Source organism: Fukomys damarensis, unplaced genomic scaffold (assembly GCF_012274545.1).
Source record: "Fukomys damarensis isolate Sample0158 unplaced genomic scaffold, DMR_v1.0_HiC HiC_scaffold_32, whole genome shotgun sequence".
In the NCBI taxonomy this organism is placed as follows: domain Eukaryota; kingdom Metazoa; phylum Chordata; class Mammalia; order Rodentia; family Bathyergidae; genus Fukomys; species Fukomys damarensis.
This window is the reverse complement of record NW_022900944.1, coordinates 39,316,691-39,335,410: the sequence shown is the minus strand read 5'-3', so window position 1 is coordinate 39,335,410 and position 18,720 is coordinate 39,316,691. Positions and strand designations below refer to the sequence as shown.

The window sequence follows — 18,720 nt, the reverse complement described above, 5'->3', positions numbered from 1 at the left end:
AAAGACATTAAAGAAAGCCACTATAATATGAAGCTATTTTTCAACTGGTAAGCTGAATTCAAAATGATACCATAGCCTACTATTGTCTTCCATTTGAAAAAATCATCGCAGCACTTATATGCCCAAATATGTATTTCATTCAGAATATCCATCATGTTTTGCAAACCATTGATAACCACCACTACCCCAAATTTTTTCAATTATTTAACGCAGTTATCTTTTGAAAATTCAGACATATGATCTTTTCACATCCCACTAATGTGCTTATAAAGAATTTATTCACCAAGTATACAGAAATAAACATTGCATCCTTCAGAAAAAATAACATTAACTGAACAATTATTCCTTGTTATACAGCTGAATGAATGTTCATGATAAAAACATAATTCTGTGTCAAATACAAATGATGTGTACTATGATTATTAGATTATAATAAATTAAGAAAAATTTCAATAAGACAGACTTGTAAATGCTGACACATATGGAGCGATGCAATTGTTTCTGAGCTAATGTATTGCTTAAAGGCAACCATCACGGTAATGATTTTATTTTAGATGAAGACTATTTTTGGAATTAGCTCCTAAGAGATTTTTTTTCCCCCATGAAATTTTAGCCTATGTTACTTTAGCCCATTATTTCTTTTTTCCCTTTTTTTTTACTATTGTTATTACTACATTTTAATGGTCGTATTCATCTTTTGTGGCACCTAAACCTTTTGGGCCTGGAATATTCCCATCAGCAAAATAGGGTAGTGGAAAAGATATTGGACAAGCGATACCTAAAGCAAAAGGTGCACTGTTTCAACCCCACAGCTGAGGCCACTTGCCACCTCTGACTTTTACCCACTTTATACTTATAGAGATATGTAACTAGACGAATCCAATCAGGAAACATTTATTCAGCTCATCGTGTCTAAGGTACCTTGCTAAGTGCATATGATAAACCTGCCTTTGTATAGCTCTCAGACTCAGAAAAAATAGACAATATCTAGCAAGTGAGCAAATAAGTTCATAAACCATTATGGATTGGAAGACATTCGAACCATGATGTACAATCCCTTGTTAAGATTGTTAATTAAGGTCTTTCCCAGGTTTCAGGCCTGGGGGCCTGATCTTAGTAATTTTGTTACCTGCTGCAGTCTTCGAGTTCTATAACTTGCCGGCATAAATTAAAAATGCTCTTGGAAAATTAAGAGGACTACACAATTCTCCCAATCATTGTTATGAAAGAAAGCTCTGAGGATTGCTGAGAAATGACAGAGATAGGAATTAATTCAAGGCTCAGAATGGGAGTGAAGTGGGCTTTCCTCAAAGAAAGGAGCCAGCAAGTGCAGAAAATCAGTACACTGGCTACCATCACATTATAGACGTCATGAGCCCACAAACAATGTCCCTCGGGGTAAAAAGCTCAGTATAATTCAGACTGTGAGTACCTCGTTATTACACAGTCAAGTAATATACATGTAATATTGTAGATATGAATTCTCAAAAAATAAAAAATAATTCTGAGTGATTCCTAACATTCATTTAGATAGAACACTCAGTTCACTTTAAAATATCACATTTATAAAAGGTATTTACACAAACATATTTATTTAAAATATATTTTATTTTTATTGATACATGTTTATTGATATACATAATAATGTTTGAGATACATAACAATTGCATTCATTTTGGAGAATTTTATACATATTATAGCATACATGGTGCATGGTATATGTGGCATATATATGGTATATGGTGTACAGTATATTGAGATATATATATATATGTATATATATATTATGGTTTTAGATCTTACCATTTTCCTACAAAGGAAGTGAATCATCTTTATGGCCTAGAAAATTGCATTGTGTGTATATATACCATATGTTTTACCAATTCTCTGTCTATGAAGATCTAGGCTGTTTATGTAGTTTAGCTAGCTGTGTTGCTGTAAAGATGGGTATGCATGTATCAGTAATGATAACTTTAATTCTTTCAGGAACATACCCAGGAAAGCTGTAGCTGTATCAAATAGAATTTCTGGTTTTAGTTTTTTGAGGGATCTCCATACCAGTTTCCATAGTGGTTGTATTAACCTACATTGCACCAACAGTGTAGAAATGCTCTTTTTTTTCTCAACATCCTCACCAAATTTGTTGTTTTTGTGTTTTTGATGATAACCTTTCTGACTAAAGTAAGATGGAATCTCAGAGTTGTTTTGATTTGTATTTCCCTAATAGCTAAAGAAGCTGAACATTTCTGCATATACTTATTGGCTATTTGTTCTTCTTTGGAGAAGAGTTAATTAACTTCATTTTCCTCTTTTTTTGATTATGCAGAGAAAAACATACGACTTTAAAATATCATCACAAAATACTGAATTAGCATGCATAAAGTAAATTATATAAAACTCTGGAAATAACTGTAAAAGGTAATTTTTAAGAGAAACTTTGCAGAGAGCATTTGAATTCCATATATCATGAATTCCTAGTTCTCCAAGCACGTTGGTTGGAAAGATAACATAATCTGTCATGAAAGTGGTCATACCACTGCTAAAACAGAAATGGAAAGAGTATGAAAAAAATCAAAGTAACACATTTGCATCCTATCAATGTGATACTGAGGTATTTTATAACAGATCAGTATTAATATAGTTTAATTTTAGGTGAATATATAAATGTTTGATTATTTAATACTGATTAAAGCCAGATTCTATACAGCTACATGTTAATGTACAGATTTTTGATTATTGGACATTAACCACATATGTGCTTACCTAACAATATTATTCATACATTTTTCCTTTGTGCCTAAATATTCCTGAGTACATACTCACCCTCTTAAATTTTCTCTGAACTAGCCGCACCATTTCTTTGAGTTATTCATTACTGAATCAAATACGTGTGTGTGTGTGTGTGTGTACATTCTATATTTGAACAAGAGCCATGTTTTGGAAATTTGGGAAATTTTACTTTAACTTTAATAACTTTGAAAATAAATTCATTCATCCCAGGAAAGCAACGTTTCAAGTCTTAGCCATCATGGTAATGTTTAGGGGGAATTTTTCTTTGCTATTCCACAAAGATTTTCACATTTTTAAACTCTTAAAAGAGCACTGTTGATGCAAACCTACATTATTATAAAAGAAAAATTTTAGGGTAATTCATAATGGCATTTCTTCATACTAAAACTAGCTTTAAAAGATCTAATAAGATTGTATAAATCTAATAAAATTAATAAAGTTCAATATTTTTTTGTACATCAAACTAAACATCCAAAATGACTATTTCAATTAGTAGTCAATGACTAACAGATTTTCTTTTTTGATCTTGTGCCAAATACCTTTGAGTAAAAAATTTTTCTTGAGTTGTAAAAATAGATAAAGCAAAAATATTGATTGTAAGAAAAATGAGGGCTGGGGACAAGCACAAGGTCCCAGTTCAATCCCTGGTACAAAAGAAAAACCTGAAGTTAGAATTTATAATAGTAGAAGATCTACAATCCAAAGATGTAGGAGACTTGTTACTTGATTGAAGAGACTGATATTTCTAATTGTAATTTTGTCCATTAGTATGTTTATGAACTGAGGCTATATTTTAATGAGAAGATTATCACCAATGTCAATAATGTGGGTTTCCCTGAAATGGGAGGCTATGAATTCCAATTTTCTAGGAACAAGTTGCAAATTGTTCTAACACATCCACCTCTCCTTAGTTTAGCTCCCTTATTAGTCATTTATGTCAGTATATCACAGTTTTGCCTGGTAGTTGAGGCATTTAGTCTGTGTGAACTTGAATCTTCCTTCTACCTTGGGCAAGTGTAATGGTTTCCCATTGTTGCTGAATAAGTATTGTCTCTTAAAATATCACAAATTTTTCACTTTATATATCTGCATTTCAGAAGTCCTAAAACCAAAGTGTTGACGGGGCCTGCATTCCTTCTCAATGTCTTTAGGAAATAATTTCTTTCTTTGCCTTTTCCGTGTTATAGAGACGACCTATATTCCTTGGCTTGTGGCCACTTCCTCCATTCTTCCGTGTGTAAGACCAGTTTCATAGCATGCTCAATCTCCCCCCACCTCCTCTCTGTCTCACTGATCCATCCACTTCCCCCTTATAGGGACGCTTGTGATTACACTGGATCCCCTGAATAAGCTATAATCATCCTCCCAGCAAGATCTGTAAATTAATTGTATCTTTAAACTGCCTTTGCTGTATAAGACGGCATGACACATACACTGGTTTCAAAGACTAAGATCTTTGGTAAGCGTTATTCTATCACAAGTTGTTCAACCTCTTTGCCCTTATCTCCTCATCTGTACAATGAGAATAACACTGGTATGTCCTCCATAGGATTGCTGTATGACTGTATATTCACATTATTTTTAGAAGCTGGCACATATGAGCAATCAATAAATGTTAACCGCTACTAATGATGACGCTATTATTTGTTATTAGAACATTGGGCAGGAAAGGGCTAGTAAAAATAATTAAATGGCTTTGGTGTATCTGTGACTCTAAAAAAATAATAGTTTTCCAAAGTACACAAGAAACTCTTAATTATCAATGTCATTACTGGGTTATGCAACAAGAATGATTCGGAGCCATCTGTGGGTGCTGTGAATTTTCTCTGTCTGTCAGCTCCTGCCTGGACTAACTCACCACGGCAGTTGCCAGTGACCTGAATCCTCCTCAGTGAATAGCTCCATCTCACATCTGCTCATTTAGAGCAAGAAGAGAGGAAAGAAGAGATTCATAAAGTCTGTGGGCCCCGCTCTCAGATCAATTTTCCCTGTAACCCGGGGTAGAGCCTGTTTTGTTTACAGGATTCAGAAATGCGATCTGTCCTGTGGGATTAAAAGCTTTCCAATAGAAAATACTCAAAGGCCTGCGAGGGAGTTGTGTCAGAGGGGCATTGCTGAAATGCATGCCTGGCTCTCCTTCACGCAACACATATTTACGGAAATCTTTCTGTGAACAGAGCAGAAGACACAGCCATGCATAAAAACAAAGAACACTTCTTTTTTTTTTTTTTTCCAAAGAGTTCACAGTCTACTGGGGAAGACACACATCCCTGGGATAAAATTATTCATGTCTTTGTTCAGAGCTTTGCTTCTACATCAGGGCGAGGTCCCAAATGATTTCTAAGATGTGTAAGAGAGGTGATCTGCCTTAGCCTCTAAGACAGATGTCAACTAAATTACAGAAATGCTTTATCTCCTTGATCAGCAAACTGCTTTTCTACCCCTGCACATTTGACATGCAAACATACTTGAAATTGTAATACATCCTAGCGGACCCGGTGTTCTCCCCTGACCCTGCACCCTACTCCAGAAATTTGATGCTTCTCAGATTTTGAGGGGTTGTCACTTGAAAAACCAATGTCCTCCCCACTTTCTAAGAAACATATCCAAGAGTGTGGCTTCTTAAATTAAGCTGCCTGGTGCAGTCATATTAGAATCAACTGAGAAGAATCTCTTGAGGGCTCTATGAACATTTGACATCCCCTGCCTGATGTCCACCAGCTGTTTTATCACTAGAGAAAACTACAGACAAAACTCTTCTTCTTAATGTAAGCCTTAAACACTGATCACACCGTGTCTTCATTATTTAAATATATTACAAATGAATTACTGAATGGAGATCCAATTTTTATTTCTAAGAACCATAAATCAGACTAAGTCACTGTTAAATTATTACATAGGGAGTGAAATATTAAAGCAACAGCAGGATATATCGGCACTGGAGATCTGCATCACTGCATTGAATTAGAATCTCTGGAACTTTAACCTAGAATCCAGAGACCCTGATCCAGAGTGATTCTGAGGCAGGTGACAGGAGAAGGGCTATTTGAAAGGAAAAACAAGTAGATTATTTTCTGAAAATGAATAACCTTATTGCCTATTCAACTGTATCATGGAAAGTGAATATGTATTATTTATTTATACTAGATTTGGTTCTTGAAGAAAGTTGTAGAGGTGGGAGAGATTTGTCTCTGAAAGACATTTCAGGAACAAATTGATTCTGAGAGTTAAACTATGAATTATGGCATTGTTGATGAGGTCAGGTGACTAAACTTTTAAGAGAGAAAAATTAGAAAAGAAAATATATGAACTGGAAATACAGTTCAGTTATTTAAAGGTCATGAAAGGGTTCTTCTTGAAAAAGACACTATAATCCTCTATTCATTGTTTAAAAATCATCCCCAAAATATAAATAGAACAAGAATTCTACCTTTAAAGACCAAAGGGAAAAATAATATAGGTCTTTTATTGGCTGGAAAAAAGGGCTATAACCCAAATTCTTCGTGGTTAAACACGGAGTCAGCCTTAAACACTGATCACACTGTGTCTTTATTTAAAAATTATTACCCATGAATTACTAAGCAAACAGAGGTCCAATTCTGACTTTTAAGAAACATAAATCAGAGCTAGTCACTGTTAGACTATTACACAGTGAAATATTAAAGCAACAGCTTGATGTATTGGCACTTGAGATCTGCATTACTAAATTGGGTTTTTAAAGCAACGGAGGAGAGACCAAGCACTCAAGAAATCAACAGGAAATAGGTTGCACTATTTTTGCATAGAAGCATAAGAGATTATGGAATGATTTAAAGGAGTCTTAAGTTTAAAACAACTAAAATTAATGCTATAAAAAGGAAGGAAACACAGAAGCAAGTGCTGCATAGAACCACAGGGAAAAGTGATTTCACTGGTGTGGCTTTAAATAGATGGAGTTAGGGTCAGTAATAACATGCTGGGCTGGGTACTGATGAGGACAAACATGATCACTGCCACTTAAAGATCAATCTAAACTCACCTCCTAAATAGATTTGAAATTAGTAACATCTACCCTGTCAAGGACACTTGAGTGCATCACTGGAGGATTTAACGTGTATTTCTGTCTCTGAGGTTTATTTGTAACTTTTGTAAAGTCATCTAAGTCACTTAAATGCTGATTCCTAGTTTCTTTTTTTGGAATACATAGAGAATAACTCTAGTCACTCATATTCCACAAAAAATACTGTAGCGATCAAATGAATGTATCCAAATGCATCAACATTTATTATTTTCTATAATATTAATATCATTTCAATATCAAGAATATTTATAATCTCATGATGTGTTCATCTCAGAGAGTTTTCTGGGCTATTTTTAGTTAATGGCTATTGTGTGAGTGTAATAAATGCTTGATTTTATATATTTATTTGTGTTTTTATCATGCCTAATGAAAATTCCTTAATTCATCTATTTAACAAATCATTATTGCACACAGATGGTGCTGAATGCTACCAAGCAACAGTGAAGTATCTTGTCATCACGTATGCCCCAGTCTAAAGGAAAAAGATAACAGGACAATCATCCCCTATGCACACATTTTTTTTTAATTTTAATTTTTTATTAGTACACATGGCAAATAAATACATGAAAAACTGCTCAATGTCTCTGGCCATCAGAGAAATGCAAACTTAAAACACTGAGATTCCATCTTACTCCAGAAGCAATAGCTATCATCAGATATATTTTCAAAGCCATGCATGAAAGAAAAAACAGAATTATGGGGAAGATGGAAATTAGGTTGATGATGAGGAACATCTCCGAGGAACTGATATTTAAGCTGAATAAGTGAAAAACATATGTAAATAAGAGTTCAGAGAAAATGGGAACAGGAAAGGGATGGGCACGAGAGAGGAATGAGGAAGTAAAAGGAAGTGGTCCACAAGAAGAGGAATTACTATCAGATCACCTTGACCTTGGAAAGACTTCTTCCAAGTCTTGTTGACTTAGCACTTAGCCCTTTGACATAACAATAGATCTTCCAATGTGGTCTTAATCCTAAAGCGATGTCCTTGTAGCCTTTCACTTTAAAGTCCAATATGTTTAATAAGTCCCTCTAAACTATCTGGACTTGAGCTCCAGAGGTAGTCTTCCCAGCAGCAGGAAGACACTCAAATCTTTAGGTCTTTAAATTCCTGGCTCCTGCTTTCTCCTGAGATTCTTGGTATTTTGTCATGGAAATGTGAAGTTCAGGGATAAGCAAGACTCAGGAGAAGTGAATACACAGAATCTAGGGCTCTACCTCTCTAAGTCTCTTTTTTGAGTATCCCCTCCTCAATTTCTAGCCTCTCAGGCAACCTTGAACTTGGACTTCTGACTCCACAGTCTTGTAAAATCTGTTTATTTTCTGCTTATCCTTAGGGAAAAAAAAAAAAAAAGAAAAAAAAAAAGCCAGTTGGATGTGGCTATCCCAGAGCCAAACTTTCTCTAAAGAATCCCCTCTTTCTAGTTTCTACCTGTTTGAGTTGCACTTCAAATCTTGGAAGCAGTTTTTAAGACACATTTTATCTAACACTTGTAAATACCCCAGTAAAAACTATGTTGCCACGATACACCAAAAGGTAAATTACCTCTCTTTTCATGAACATTTACAGCTATCTTGACCCATTCAATGGACATATTCTAAATTCTATTGTGCGTTTTTTGTCTCATATGATTTTTTAAGAGAAACTCTTCTTCTATCTGGTTACCTTGGAACCAATTACAAAGGAAAGTAAGACAAGTGATATTTTCTTGTCTTTATTAGTTTTCAAGATAAGGAGTTGGAGTCTTAATGTCTCCCATTGCTGACTAATGGGGCTTTTAAAGAATTGTTATCATAAAACATTTCACTCAGATAAGCTTAATACATTTCAAACCTTTGCACTTACTATTCTTGTTGATGTTAAAACATTTCTGGTTTTGAGTAGGTGAGAGCCTCCTCCATTGGCCCTGAGTTCTTTTGACATGATTCTTATGGGTTTTCATGGTTTCCTTATTTTCTCGTGTTAGAAGAGCTAACTTGATTGTAAGAGTAGTAGAATTCCACATATCAAGTTAAAATCTAAAAGCTATAAGTTTTGCAAAGAATGATAGAATTTATTCTTTTGTACTTTAGGCTGAGTAGAAGCTATCTTATTTTTAAACCTTGACATACAATAGGATTCATCAGCTATTGTATTATCTGATAAATAATCTAGAACCAGGATCTGTGTCTAATTCATCTTGGTCAAGATTTTAGCAGTCAGCATGTGGGGATTGCCCAACAAATAGGTATTTAACTCAATTATAGCTATATCTTTTTCATAAATCTAATTACTTGTGATGTTTTCCCCCTAGCCAGGCATGAGGTATTCTAAGTAGATCAGCATCCTAAGTATACAGACTAGTACCTAGCTCTCTTTCAGTGGGTTTTTCACCTAGATGAGTATGTGTGTTTGCCATGCTGCATTCTTATGTCTCCTAGGTATGACTTTTAAGCTGAAATGTACCAACGAGAGTGCCCTAGGTTAGGCTGTATGTTTCCCAAAGCCCATATGTTCAAGCCTTCTTTTTTCAAAGCAGTGCTATTGGGAAGGGTGGAAATTTTAAGAGGTAAGGTCTAGTAGAATATCGTCTGGTCATTGAGCACATGCACCCACTTTTATATCCTAGACATGAGGGAAGGAGTTTTGCCACACATTGCTGCCAAGCTGACTTGTCATAGGCCCAAAAGCAAAGGAGCCGATCAATCATGAGCTGAAATCTCCAAAACTATGAGCTAAAATAAACCTTTTCTCTTTATACATTCATTTTCTCAAGAATTTATTACAGTACAGAAAAAGTGACTAATAGTGTTCAATTTCAAATTTTAATATTTTCTGTTATGAAATATAAATTCTCACTTTTAAAAAGTTATGTGCATTTTATAATTGATGACTTATTTTCCATTTATCAAATAGAACCGTAATTTAGCAATTGGAAATTAAGCAGTTGAACACAAGATTTACACTTCTCTAATTCATTCTCATCCAGCCTCCTCACTCTATTCTGCCTGTTTGCTATGCCTGATCTTGAGGAGGGTCCCCCACAGCTGATGGAGAAGGCCTTCCTGAGACTCACCAAGCCTGCCTCCATTCATTCATTCATCAGTGCTGAGGATTAATAGGAGAACAGGAACATCTGCTTGCAACCATAGGGGCTTGCTATGATTGGGAGAAGAAAGGCCATTCCGTGATGGTTGGAAATATCCTCCAGTCTGAATGTGAGGTGTCATAGAAGTTACAGGAAACTGGGACTATGAGTGAGAGAACTATCTGGGTGGAAGAATGAAGACAGGTCATGTGGTAATGGCCCTAGGCATGACAGAAAGACCCTAAGGCTAGAAAAATCATGAAACTGTCAGAGAAACTAAAATTAGTTCAACATAGCCAGGCAGTTGGATGCTCTTATTCCTTTTTTTTTTTTTTTTTTTTTTTTTTAAAGCGTGTGTTTTTTTTTTTTTTTTTTTTTTTTTTTTTTTTTTTTTTGGTATTGGGGATCAAACTTGGGCATGCGAGGCAGGTGGTAGAACCACTGAGCTAAATCCCTGGCCCTTGGATGCTCTTATTTTGAAGAAAAAGAAATCATGGATTACAAAATTAGGATGTTAATCCTGAGACTAGAGAAAAAAATTAGAATTTGTACTAAGAGCAACTACTTCAGCACTTCATCCACAATTAAAGAGCATTATCTCTGTGGCTTGATGGAAGATTATCAGGTGTCAGATACATTCACTGTCACCCAGTTATTTTCCTTCTCCTGCCTTTGTTTACCACTGCTTCTTGTCTATGTTACATTTAGCAGAGAAACATTTCTTTGTCACTCAAAAATTTCCTGTCTTTTCCTTCCTTTCTTCCATAAGTTTTTTCCTTCCTTACCTCTCTTATCTGGATCTATAAACTTCCAGTTGTGATAGCCAAGATATCTAAAATTTATACTTTCCCTGTGAACCCATAAAATTTACCTCCTACTTCACTCATTACTCAGGAAATAACTTCAAGTTCACCGACATAAAAGTAGAACATACTCTTTGATATGGATTTCCCATTCACTTGATGTCCTTTCATAATAAGTTATTGCTTTCATTTGTTGGGGTAGAGGACATAAAATTACGTGTGGTTCTCACAATAGCCATGTTCCCTGCAGTAACCCAGGGGCCAGTTTACATCTATTACTTCAGCAAACATGTGCATTAGGCACAAGAGGAGTCCTGGTAGAAAAATGTATGTACTACCTGAAAAAAATTGTCCAAAGAACTTTCTTTAATTATAGTAGAAATGCACTATGACTTTTCAGGATGTGTAATTTTATTAACAGAGATACAAAGTGGACTCTTCATGACTGACTAACAATAATGATATTTGGATTTTAATTTTATTTCCTCAAACTAGAAGCTTGGAGTTCCAACATCCTATATTTCACATGTACTTGAACTCAATGAGTTCAAGATGGAAATAATTAGCTCTCCTGTTCCCTTCCAGAATCTATTTGCTTTCTAGTGCCCTGCCCCAGCAAATGACACCACCTTTTGGTCGGGTGTTCAAATCCAGTAACTCTGTTTATTTTTAACACACAATGACCAAACTCTCTCTATTCGGTATCTTCAGTACATTCTGAATCTCCCTACTTCCTTCTTCATTGATTACTATTCTAGTTTGGGGTTCCACAATATCTTGATAACAGGAACAAAAGCCTCCTAATGAGCTGCTGCCTCTAGATTTACCCCTTCACCCTCACCTCTCATTTCAGTCTGATTGACCATTCTGAAATACAACCCGATCATCCTCACAATCGTCTTTCCAAAGCTGACCTGGGCAGTGCTGCTTCTACTGAGCCCTCCTCCCAGACTCCCATGTGGATATGTCTGCATCTTACTTTCAAATCCTACTGTCATAAACTTCCTTATACTAATCTCAATGTAGCCATCACTTTATCCCTCACAGTCCCTCTAAATGCATTATTTTGCATTTAGTTGGTTTAATTTTGCAACGTTGTACATGACCATCTTTACTGAGAAAGTAAAGATTACTTTAGAATTTCTCCTTATACCCAACACATAATAGAGTTCTCTGATAGCAATGGCAATCATGTATGTGCTTAAATGGCAAATTCATGCATGATTCAGGTAGTCATCAAGAACACGGGCTTTTGGAAATGATGTAACTGATTTTAAAGTCTGGGTTTAAATCATATCATGTGATCCTAGACAAAGTTCCCGATATCTGTAAGGTTCACTCCCTTCGACATCAGGAGACATGGACAGTTCTAAGAGAGATGGCTCAGATAAAGGCCTGCCCATGATTCATGATGACTTAACACATGTGGAGGCACAAGAGGCTAGGGAGCCACATGCAATTCCCCAAGGCTTCCTCAAGTTCAAGAGAGGCCTGTTTAATCGGGCATGGATAGGAGTTCTCTGGCTGGGATCCAGGAAAGGGATCTCTAACACCACAACCCCCACCCCCACCCAGGGACCACAGGAGAATGGCTTCTTGTGACTGGAGAAAATCCAACCTGATCTTGGATGTGTGCTGCTCATGAGGATCTGCAGCCCAAATTTTGCAGCTGAATGCTTGTGCTGATAGCACCTGAGCTCTTTCTTCTAAGGGCAAGAAAGCCAATGCTGCCAGCTAACTATTCCTGTGCCAAGCAACCCACAGCAAACTCTATGGCTCATTCAGTAGACAGTTCTGCTTATCTCCTCTTACTCCTGCCTGAAATGGTGACATTCGTGCACCTACTTCACTGGGTTGTTGGGACTAAATCAGAACAGTCTCTGACAAATGATAGCTATTCAATAAATGATAGCTATATAGTAACCTGTTTAATAAATTAATATTTTGTCAAGGCTGGTGCTACAAGTTGAGGGAGAATGTGAGTGTGATGATGGCACATACAGGGAGTTAAAGTCTATTTGCTCAAATACGTTCCTATGCGGTCGGTATATCCAACCCTTCTTGGATTCATTTCTGGTTATTTATAAGTATATTTTTTCACTAAGTATATTACTTTTTTCTCCTTTAATAATAATTTAAAATTACCCAACCATCATTTTACATTGATTCCTGTTGTCATTTACATGTACTCAAGTTCAAATTTTAAATCACAGTGGCACTCAACTCTGAGCCAATGAGAAAAGGACATCCATTAAATATGTGAGCAGTGACCTTCCTCCAAAGACAGCAAAGGGAATGTTCCAGAGTCGGAAATCCCAGAAGGTGAGGGGAGTCTGGAACTATCTGGAGTTACATGGCAACAGAGAACACAATGAACCCATACTTTCAGAGTTTCTAATGTATGTATATCATGAGCAGTGTTCAGAAATAAGCACTGAATTTACGGCCAAGGTTGAATGAGTATTTAAGTATGTGAAATTTTGCAAATTGCTAAATTTCTCTAAGATTCATTTTCCTCTTGTTAAACAACTGGTTTTTTAATGATTAAATTAGAATATACCTCTAAAACACCGCACATGACACATAATTTGCACCCAGTAAAGGTGAACTCTTACTGTGATGTATTAAAAATAAAATCTTCCAAGGTGAATTCTGAAAATAAATAGAGGTAGAGAATGAACTAGAAATAAGAAACATCTGAAATTTGTTTTGCTAATTGTCCATTGCGTGTCATGAGCTTTGTTAGATTCTGTGACCCAAAGCCAAATAAGATTGGCTGTCTGAATTCTAGGTCCCAGAATCTTAGTGAGGGTGGGATTTTTTAAAAGGTTATTTTTACTAATGTGATAATTGTGAAGTAAGGAGCTAAACATAACTGGAGAAGATAAGCTGCATTGTTGAAGCCAAGAAAGCCAGCAGTTCATTTGAGCAGATGGCGAGAAGCAGGCTGTCCATTGGCAGCAACAGCTCTGCAATCCAACAGCTGGAGAGGGCAGGAGCTTGAGTCCCAGGCTTGGCTGCAAACCCAGCTCTGCCACTTCCCATCTATGTGGTTTGAGCAAGTCGAGCATTCTAAATTTAGCTATCATTTGCAAAGTGGGGAAGGGGAGCACTATAGTTACCTAGTAATATTTATCTGGGTTCTTTTGAGACATTATAAACTGTGTAGCATAGTGAATATAAAAATACTCAAGGCCATACAATAAGCACTCAAGCAACATTTTCTATGAAGAATTATGAAAATTAATGCTATTTATATTACTATCTCTAATTCTATTATTTTATTATTATTATTATTATTGTTATTCCAAAGCCCTGGAGGGAACATAAGGAGTTTGATGATTGTTTGATGGAAGAGTTCAGTACCAGAAACATTACTTACTCTCCAAGGGCCTGGGCGATCTGTACAATATGGTCTCTGTCTGATAGTTTACGCATCTCTGTCACTGGACTTCTTTACACGTGTTCATCTTTTATGTAAACAAAGTAAACCAGAATCTATTTGGGATTACATCACTAAGAGACAGAATGTGTGTGAAAGAAGCTTTAGAATGGCTAAAATCTAAATGTTTACTAGGGGAAATGAGGCGGTAAAAATTGAAAAGTCCCAAGTTCTTTCCCGGATTCTTCCGTGTAATAGTTGTGAGGTGTCAGACAAATTACTGATTCTCTCCAAACCTCAGACTGCTCGTCTGATAATTGTAGATCATATTAACTAACACATTGTTCTATAATAAAAGAGCATCTAACAGGATGGTGTGGCTTGAGGTGGACTATCAATAACTCTTAGATCCCCTCCACACCAAAAGATATAATAAAATGCCTCATTAAGAGGAGACTAAGTGAAATCTGTGGTTTCTACTCTTTTTATGTGAAAATATTTCAAATACATTTTATAATCTGGCAGTAGTCTTTACTTTTTGTATTAATTTATGCTGAGGGCATAACATATTTAAAAATGAATTGCATGACATATTATTTTTAGACTAGAGAGAAAAAACATTCTTTGGTTTCATAACAGTTGACTGGTTATACTAAAAGGACCACTGTCTCTTTTACTAAATTCAGGGTGTCTAAATGAAACATCTACAAATATAACCCCTGAGGGAAAGCTCTTACATTTGAAGATTAGGATCTAATCAATAATACTAGATCTGAAAAAATATGTATTTGGATAGAATCTACAAACATTTATCTATCCCTTTATCATCTAACCATCTATCTACAAAATGCTTTCACTTCTGAATTAAAATATTAAAATTGAACAAATAAAGTAAATATTTACATATAGAGGCACAAAAAAAACCTTCCACAAATGTCATTCCTGACTTTATATTTCTTTATATATCTAAAAAGTCTATTTCAATTTGCATTTTGGCTTTTAAACATCTCCTTTGATATCCATTTCCGCATGCGGGAGAAACACTTACGGTATGCACAGCCAAACGCCTCGATTCGCATTCCAATTCTGCCCTTGGGGTTCCATTCTAGGGGGATGAAGCGTAGAAATCTGGCTTTGATAGAAGGCTGGAGCCGATAGTACACTACACTGTCTGCATTTACATTCCCCGAAAAACCCTAGAAGAAAAGAGAAAGAACAAAATCAATGTATCTGGAGAACATCCATCTTGGTTTGTCACCTATAATGTCTATGAGTAATGTATGATTTGCTTTTTCAATATGAAAAGTGTCACCTTTTTAACAAAATCATATTAAAACTTCTGTCATAATGTCTCTTAACCATAGAAGTTACTGTTGCCTCTACTTTTTATTAAAAGTAGTTTAAATTCCACTATACCCATTAAATGAGCTTTTAACTACACAGAATACCTTCAAACTGATTCCTTCTGTAAAATGCAGATTAAACATAAAAGTGCATCATGTCTGTGGCTGCTACTGCGGTAGCACACAAATTTGAGAAAATATTGAAAAACCATTGTACAATTCAGCCAAGAAGTTGCTCACATCATCGATGAATGAGTGAAGTTATGACACATTCCAGCTGTATCGCCATCTCATGTACTCATAAACTAAAGCATTCCAACATTCAAGTAGGAATTATACTGTGATAACCGATGGCTAAGCCTCATCGATACACTGCCCGATATCATATTCAGATTGTTTAGCGAAACGGGAAACAGTAAGAATTTGAAAAGTCCTGTAATTAGCTTACAGATTCTAAAATTCAAAAGCTAGAGACCTTCAGAACGATGCTGAGCCAGCATGGGCAAATTGCAGATGAGGAAATAAAAGGCCAGAAAGGTGAAGAAAACCTCTGGTGTTTGCAAAACCATTACACAGAAAGAGCAGGAGCTGAGTGCTTTGCACAATATCAGAAGGCATTACCTGACACATAGCTCACCTGCAAACCCTACATGCTACAGCACCCAACATCTAAGTCACTTTTATTTTCTCCTGCATGACACGCTTCAGATATATAGAAGTCAGCAAGAAGCAGTAGTTTGCAATAATTTATATTTCATTTTTATTTCTCCCCCTACCCTCCTCTATTTCTTTCTATTCCTCTTCTTCATTTTCCTCTTTTTAACTGTACAGTAAGTATACACAGAAACAATAGGAGGAGTAACACACTTATGCAGGCACATGGTAGGTCCCTTTGCCTTGACCAGATCATTAAGGCAACCTCAGGTAGATGGGCATAGACAAACACTCTCGGAGCCCTAAGACCCAGGGACTCTGCTTCCTTTGTGTGCTTTTCTTTCTGTTTGGCAAATATCCCCCATTACTAGCATCTACCCAAAATATTTTCTAATACATTCAAAATGAAAGTTGAGTGTTTCATAATGAACTCAATTTGATTCCCCCACATAATTAATTCTCTACACCTCCCACTCCCTCATAGACTCAATTTTCAGCTTTCTAAACCACAAGCACGTCTGTGATGGCACTTCCCAATTATATCCAAACTATGGCATCTTTCTTTGTCTTAGTTACTTTCTCATTGCTGAGACACAATAACCGACAAACCAACATCCACAACTAAAAGGAGAAAAGGTTTATTTTGGCTCACATTTGTAGAGTTTTCAGTCCACAGTTAGTTGGCTCCGAGGCAGGGCAGACAAGAATGACAGAGGAGAAAGAGCTCAATAGTAGGCAGGGAGGGGCAGGCCATCAAGAGAAGAGGTCCCCCCAGGATACACACCCATAATGACCCATCTTTCCCCGCTTGGATTCACCTCCCAACATCACACACAGGTATGAACCCATCAGTGGACTAGTCCAGTATCACACACCCAGGTCCAGTCACCTCCCAAAGCCCCACCTATGAGCCCATGAGGCTTTGGGAAGACATCTAGATAAAAGCCAAAACATTCTTCAGCTCACCTACATCCACCGTGTCCCATTCAGTGGTGTCTCAAGAACTACCTCGATAGACGCTTCTTGACTGTGTTTATTCTTCTGTTCACCACCGGCACCCCCACCTCTGCCCCAAGGACCAGCCAGGAAGATACATGGAAGTAAATTAAGCTGTGTCATCCCACTGCCTGTTTCACCTCTTAAACAAAATCCAAACTCCTTACCCAAACATAACCTTGTCCACTGCGGTTAACCACACTGCTCTCTCTGAACAAGCCACAGCGAGCTCCATTAAGGGCCTCTGCCCCGGGGCTGACTGTACTCTGAAAATTCTTCCCCTGATCCTTTCACAATCATCTCCTTCTGTCATTTCAAGTCTTAGCTAAAATATTTACCACCCAAGAGGCCCTTGCTCATCACAGTTTCTAAAAGACTGCACCTGGCACTTGCACATCAGATCTTCCTATTTTATCCTCTTCATATTTTTCATTATTTTGGGAGGGGGTCTTCTCTTGTTTGATTATTATTTGTAGATTTCCTCACAGTGTCCTACTGGAAGGCAGGTATCACTAAAGTAGGAACCTTTACTGACTTCCATCTAAAATACGAAGAACACTCCTTGGCCCAGGGTGGCTCTCGATAAGTTATATTTCTTGGATGCTTATGTATGGAAAAGACAGGCTTAGAAAAAACAAGTTTCGACAAGTTTCTCAATGATACAGCCTCTCAGAGCACATTCTCGTGTGGATGTGCACTGTATCACTAAGCCAAGGGTATTTACCCAGCACGTTGCAACTCTGGTCACATGAATATCTTTTCCCCCGTTTTTTATCATTGTTGTTGATTTGGGGAAGGGGGTTATTTCTGTTTTACAGAGCACATTGCTAGACCTTTCACAGAACATAAACAGGGAATACTGTTTAACCCTACATGTATGTAAACTCTAATAATCAGACCTTTCTAAAAAGCTCCATTTTGTTCCTCTGGTCAATATTACCTATTGAGGGTTTAGCAAGAAAGATCACATATATTCCATACTGCACTGCCAGCATCTATACCCATTCTGTCTCTACAGCACCATGCACTCCATTGTTTAGAAATTCAGAACATTCGCCTGAAAAATTGATGTCCCTTTATTCTCTTGTTCTTTCAGAATGGTCAGTTTATGCAGAGCACTGCTTCTCCACCTTAGAGCACACAGTAAAACTTTCCAGCACTCAGACCCTGGACATAGGTGTGTATACACACACATGAGGGAGTGTATGTGTGTGCACATGTTTAAAAGCTCTCTGCGTCGGGGAGCTACGCAGCCAGGGTTGAGAATTCAGTCTGCAGACGTCCAGTTCTAATCCATAGCAACATGCTGTCTAATCAGATCTCATATTTTGATTCTATTTCCTGGGTGCCTCTGGCAGACTAATACATTCCCTAATTATGATTCCTTGCCAAGTGAACAGCTGGATGATTAATTATATAACACTTCAGAGGATCTCACTTTTTTCAGAATTAATGTAAGTTCATAGATTTAGATGGATGTCAGCACAATGATTTCAGCACCTCGAGGGATTGGAGAGAAAAGATGACAGCGACTACCGGCGGGGAAATGGAACGGCCTCTATCTGTGAGTGGCAACCTTTTGCTTTTTTTTTTTTTTTTTTTTTTTTTTTTTTTTTGGGGGTTT

At 36.7% G+C, this 18,720-nt stretch overlaps 1 protein-coding gene across 2 annotated transcripts in view; it reads right to left on the bottom strand.

Annotated features, from left to right (window-relative positions):
* Nucleotides 1-18,720, bottom strand: part of Cntnap4 (contactin associated protein family member 4) — a 258,872-nt gene that overhangs the window by 97,503 nt on the left and 142,649 nt on the right. Inside the window, exons 1-2 of one of the 2 annotated variants that reach the window (XM_033757934.1) lie at nt 17,067-17,187; nt 15,152-15,299 (exon numbers count right to left, since the gene is read on the bottom strand). In XM_033757934.1, the coding sequence (XP_033613825.1) occupies nt 15,152-15,182 (31 nt within the window). In that variant the 5' untranslated portion in view covers nt 15,183-15,299; nt 17,067-17,187. Of the gene's footprint in view, nt 1-15,151; nt 15,300-17,066; nt 17,188-18,720 lie in introns of those variants that run through there. The other variant, XM_010609481.2, reaches the window with a different exon arrangement.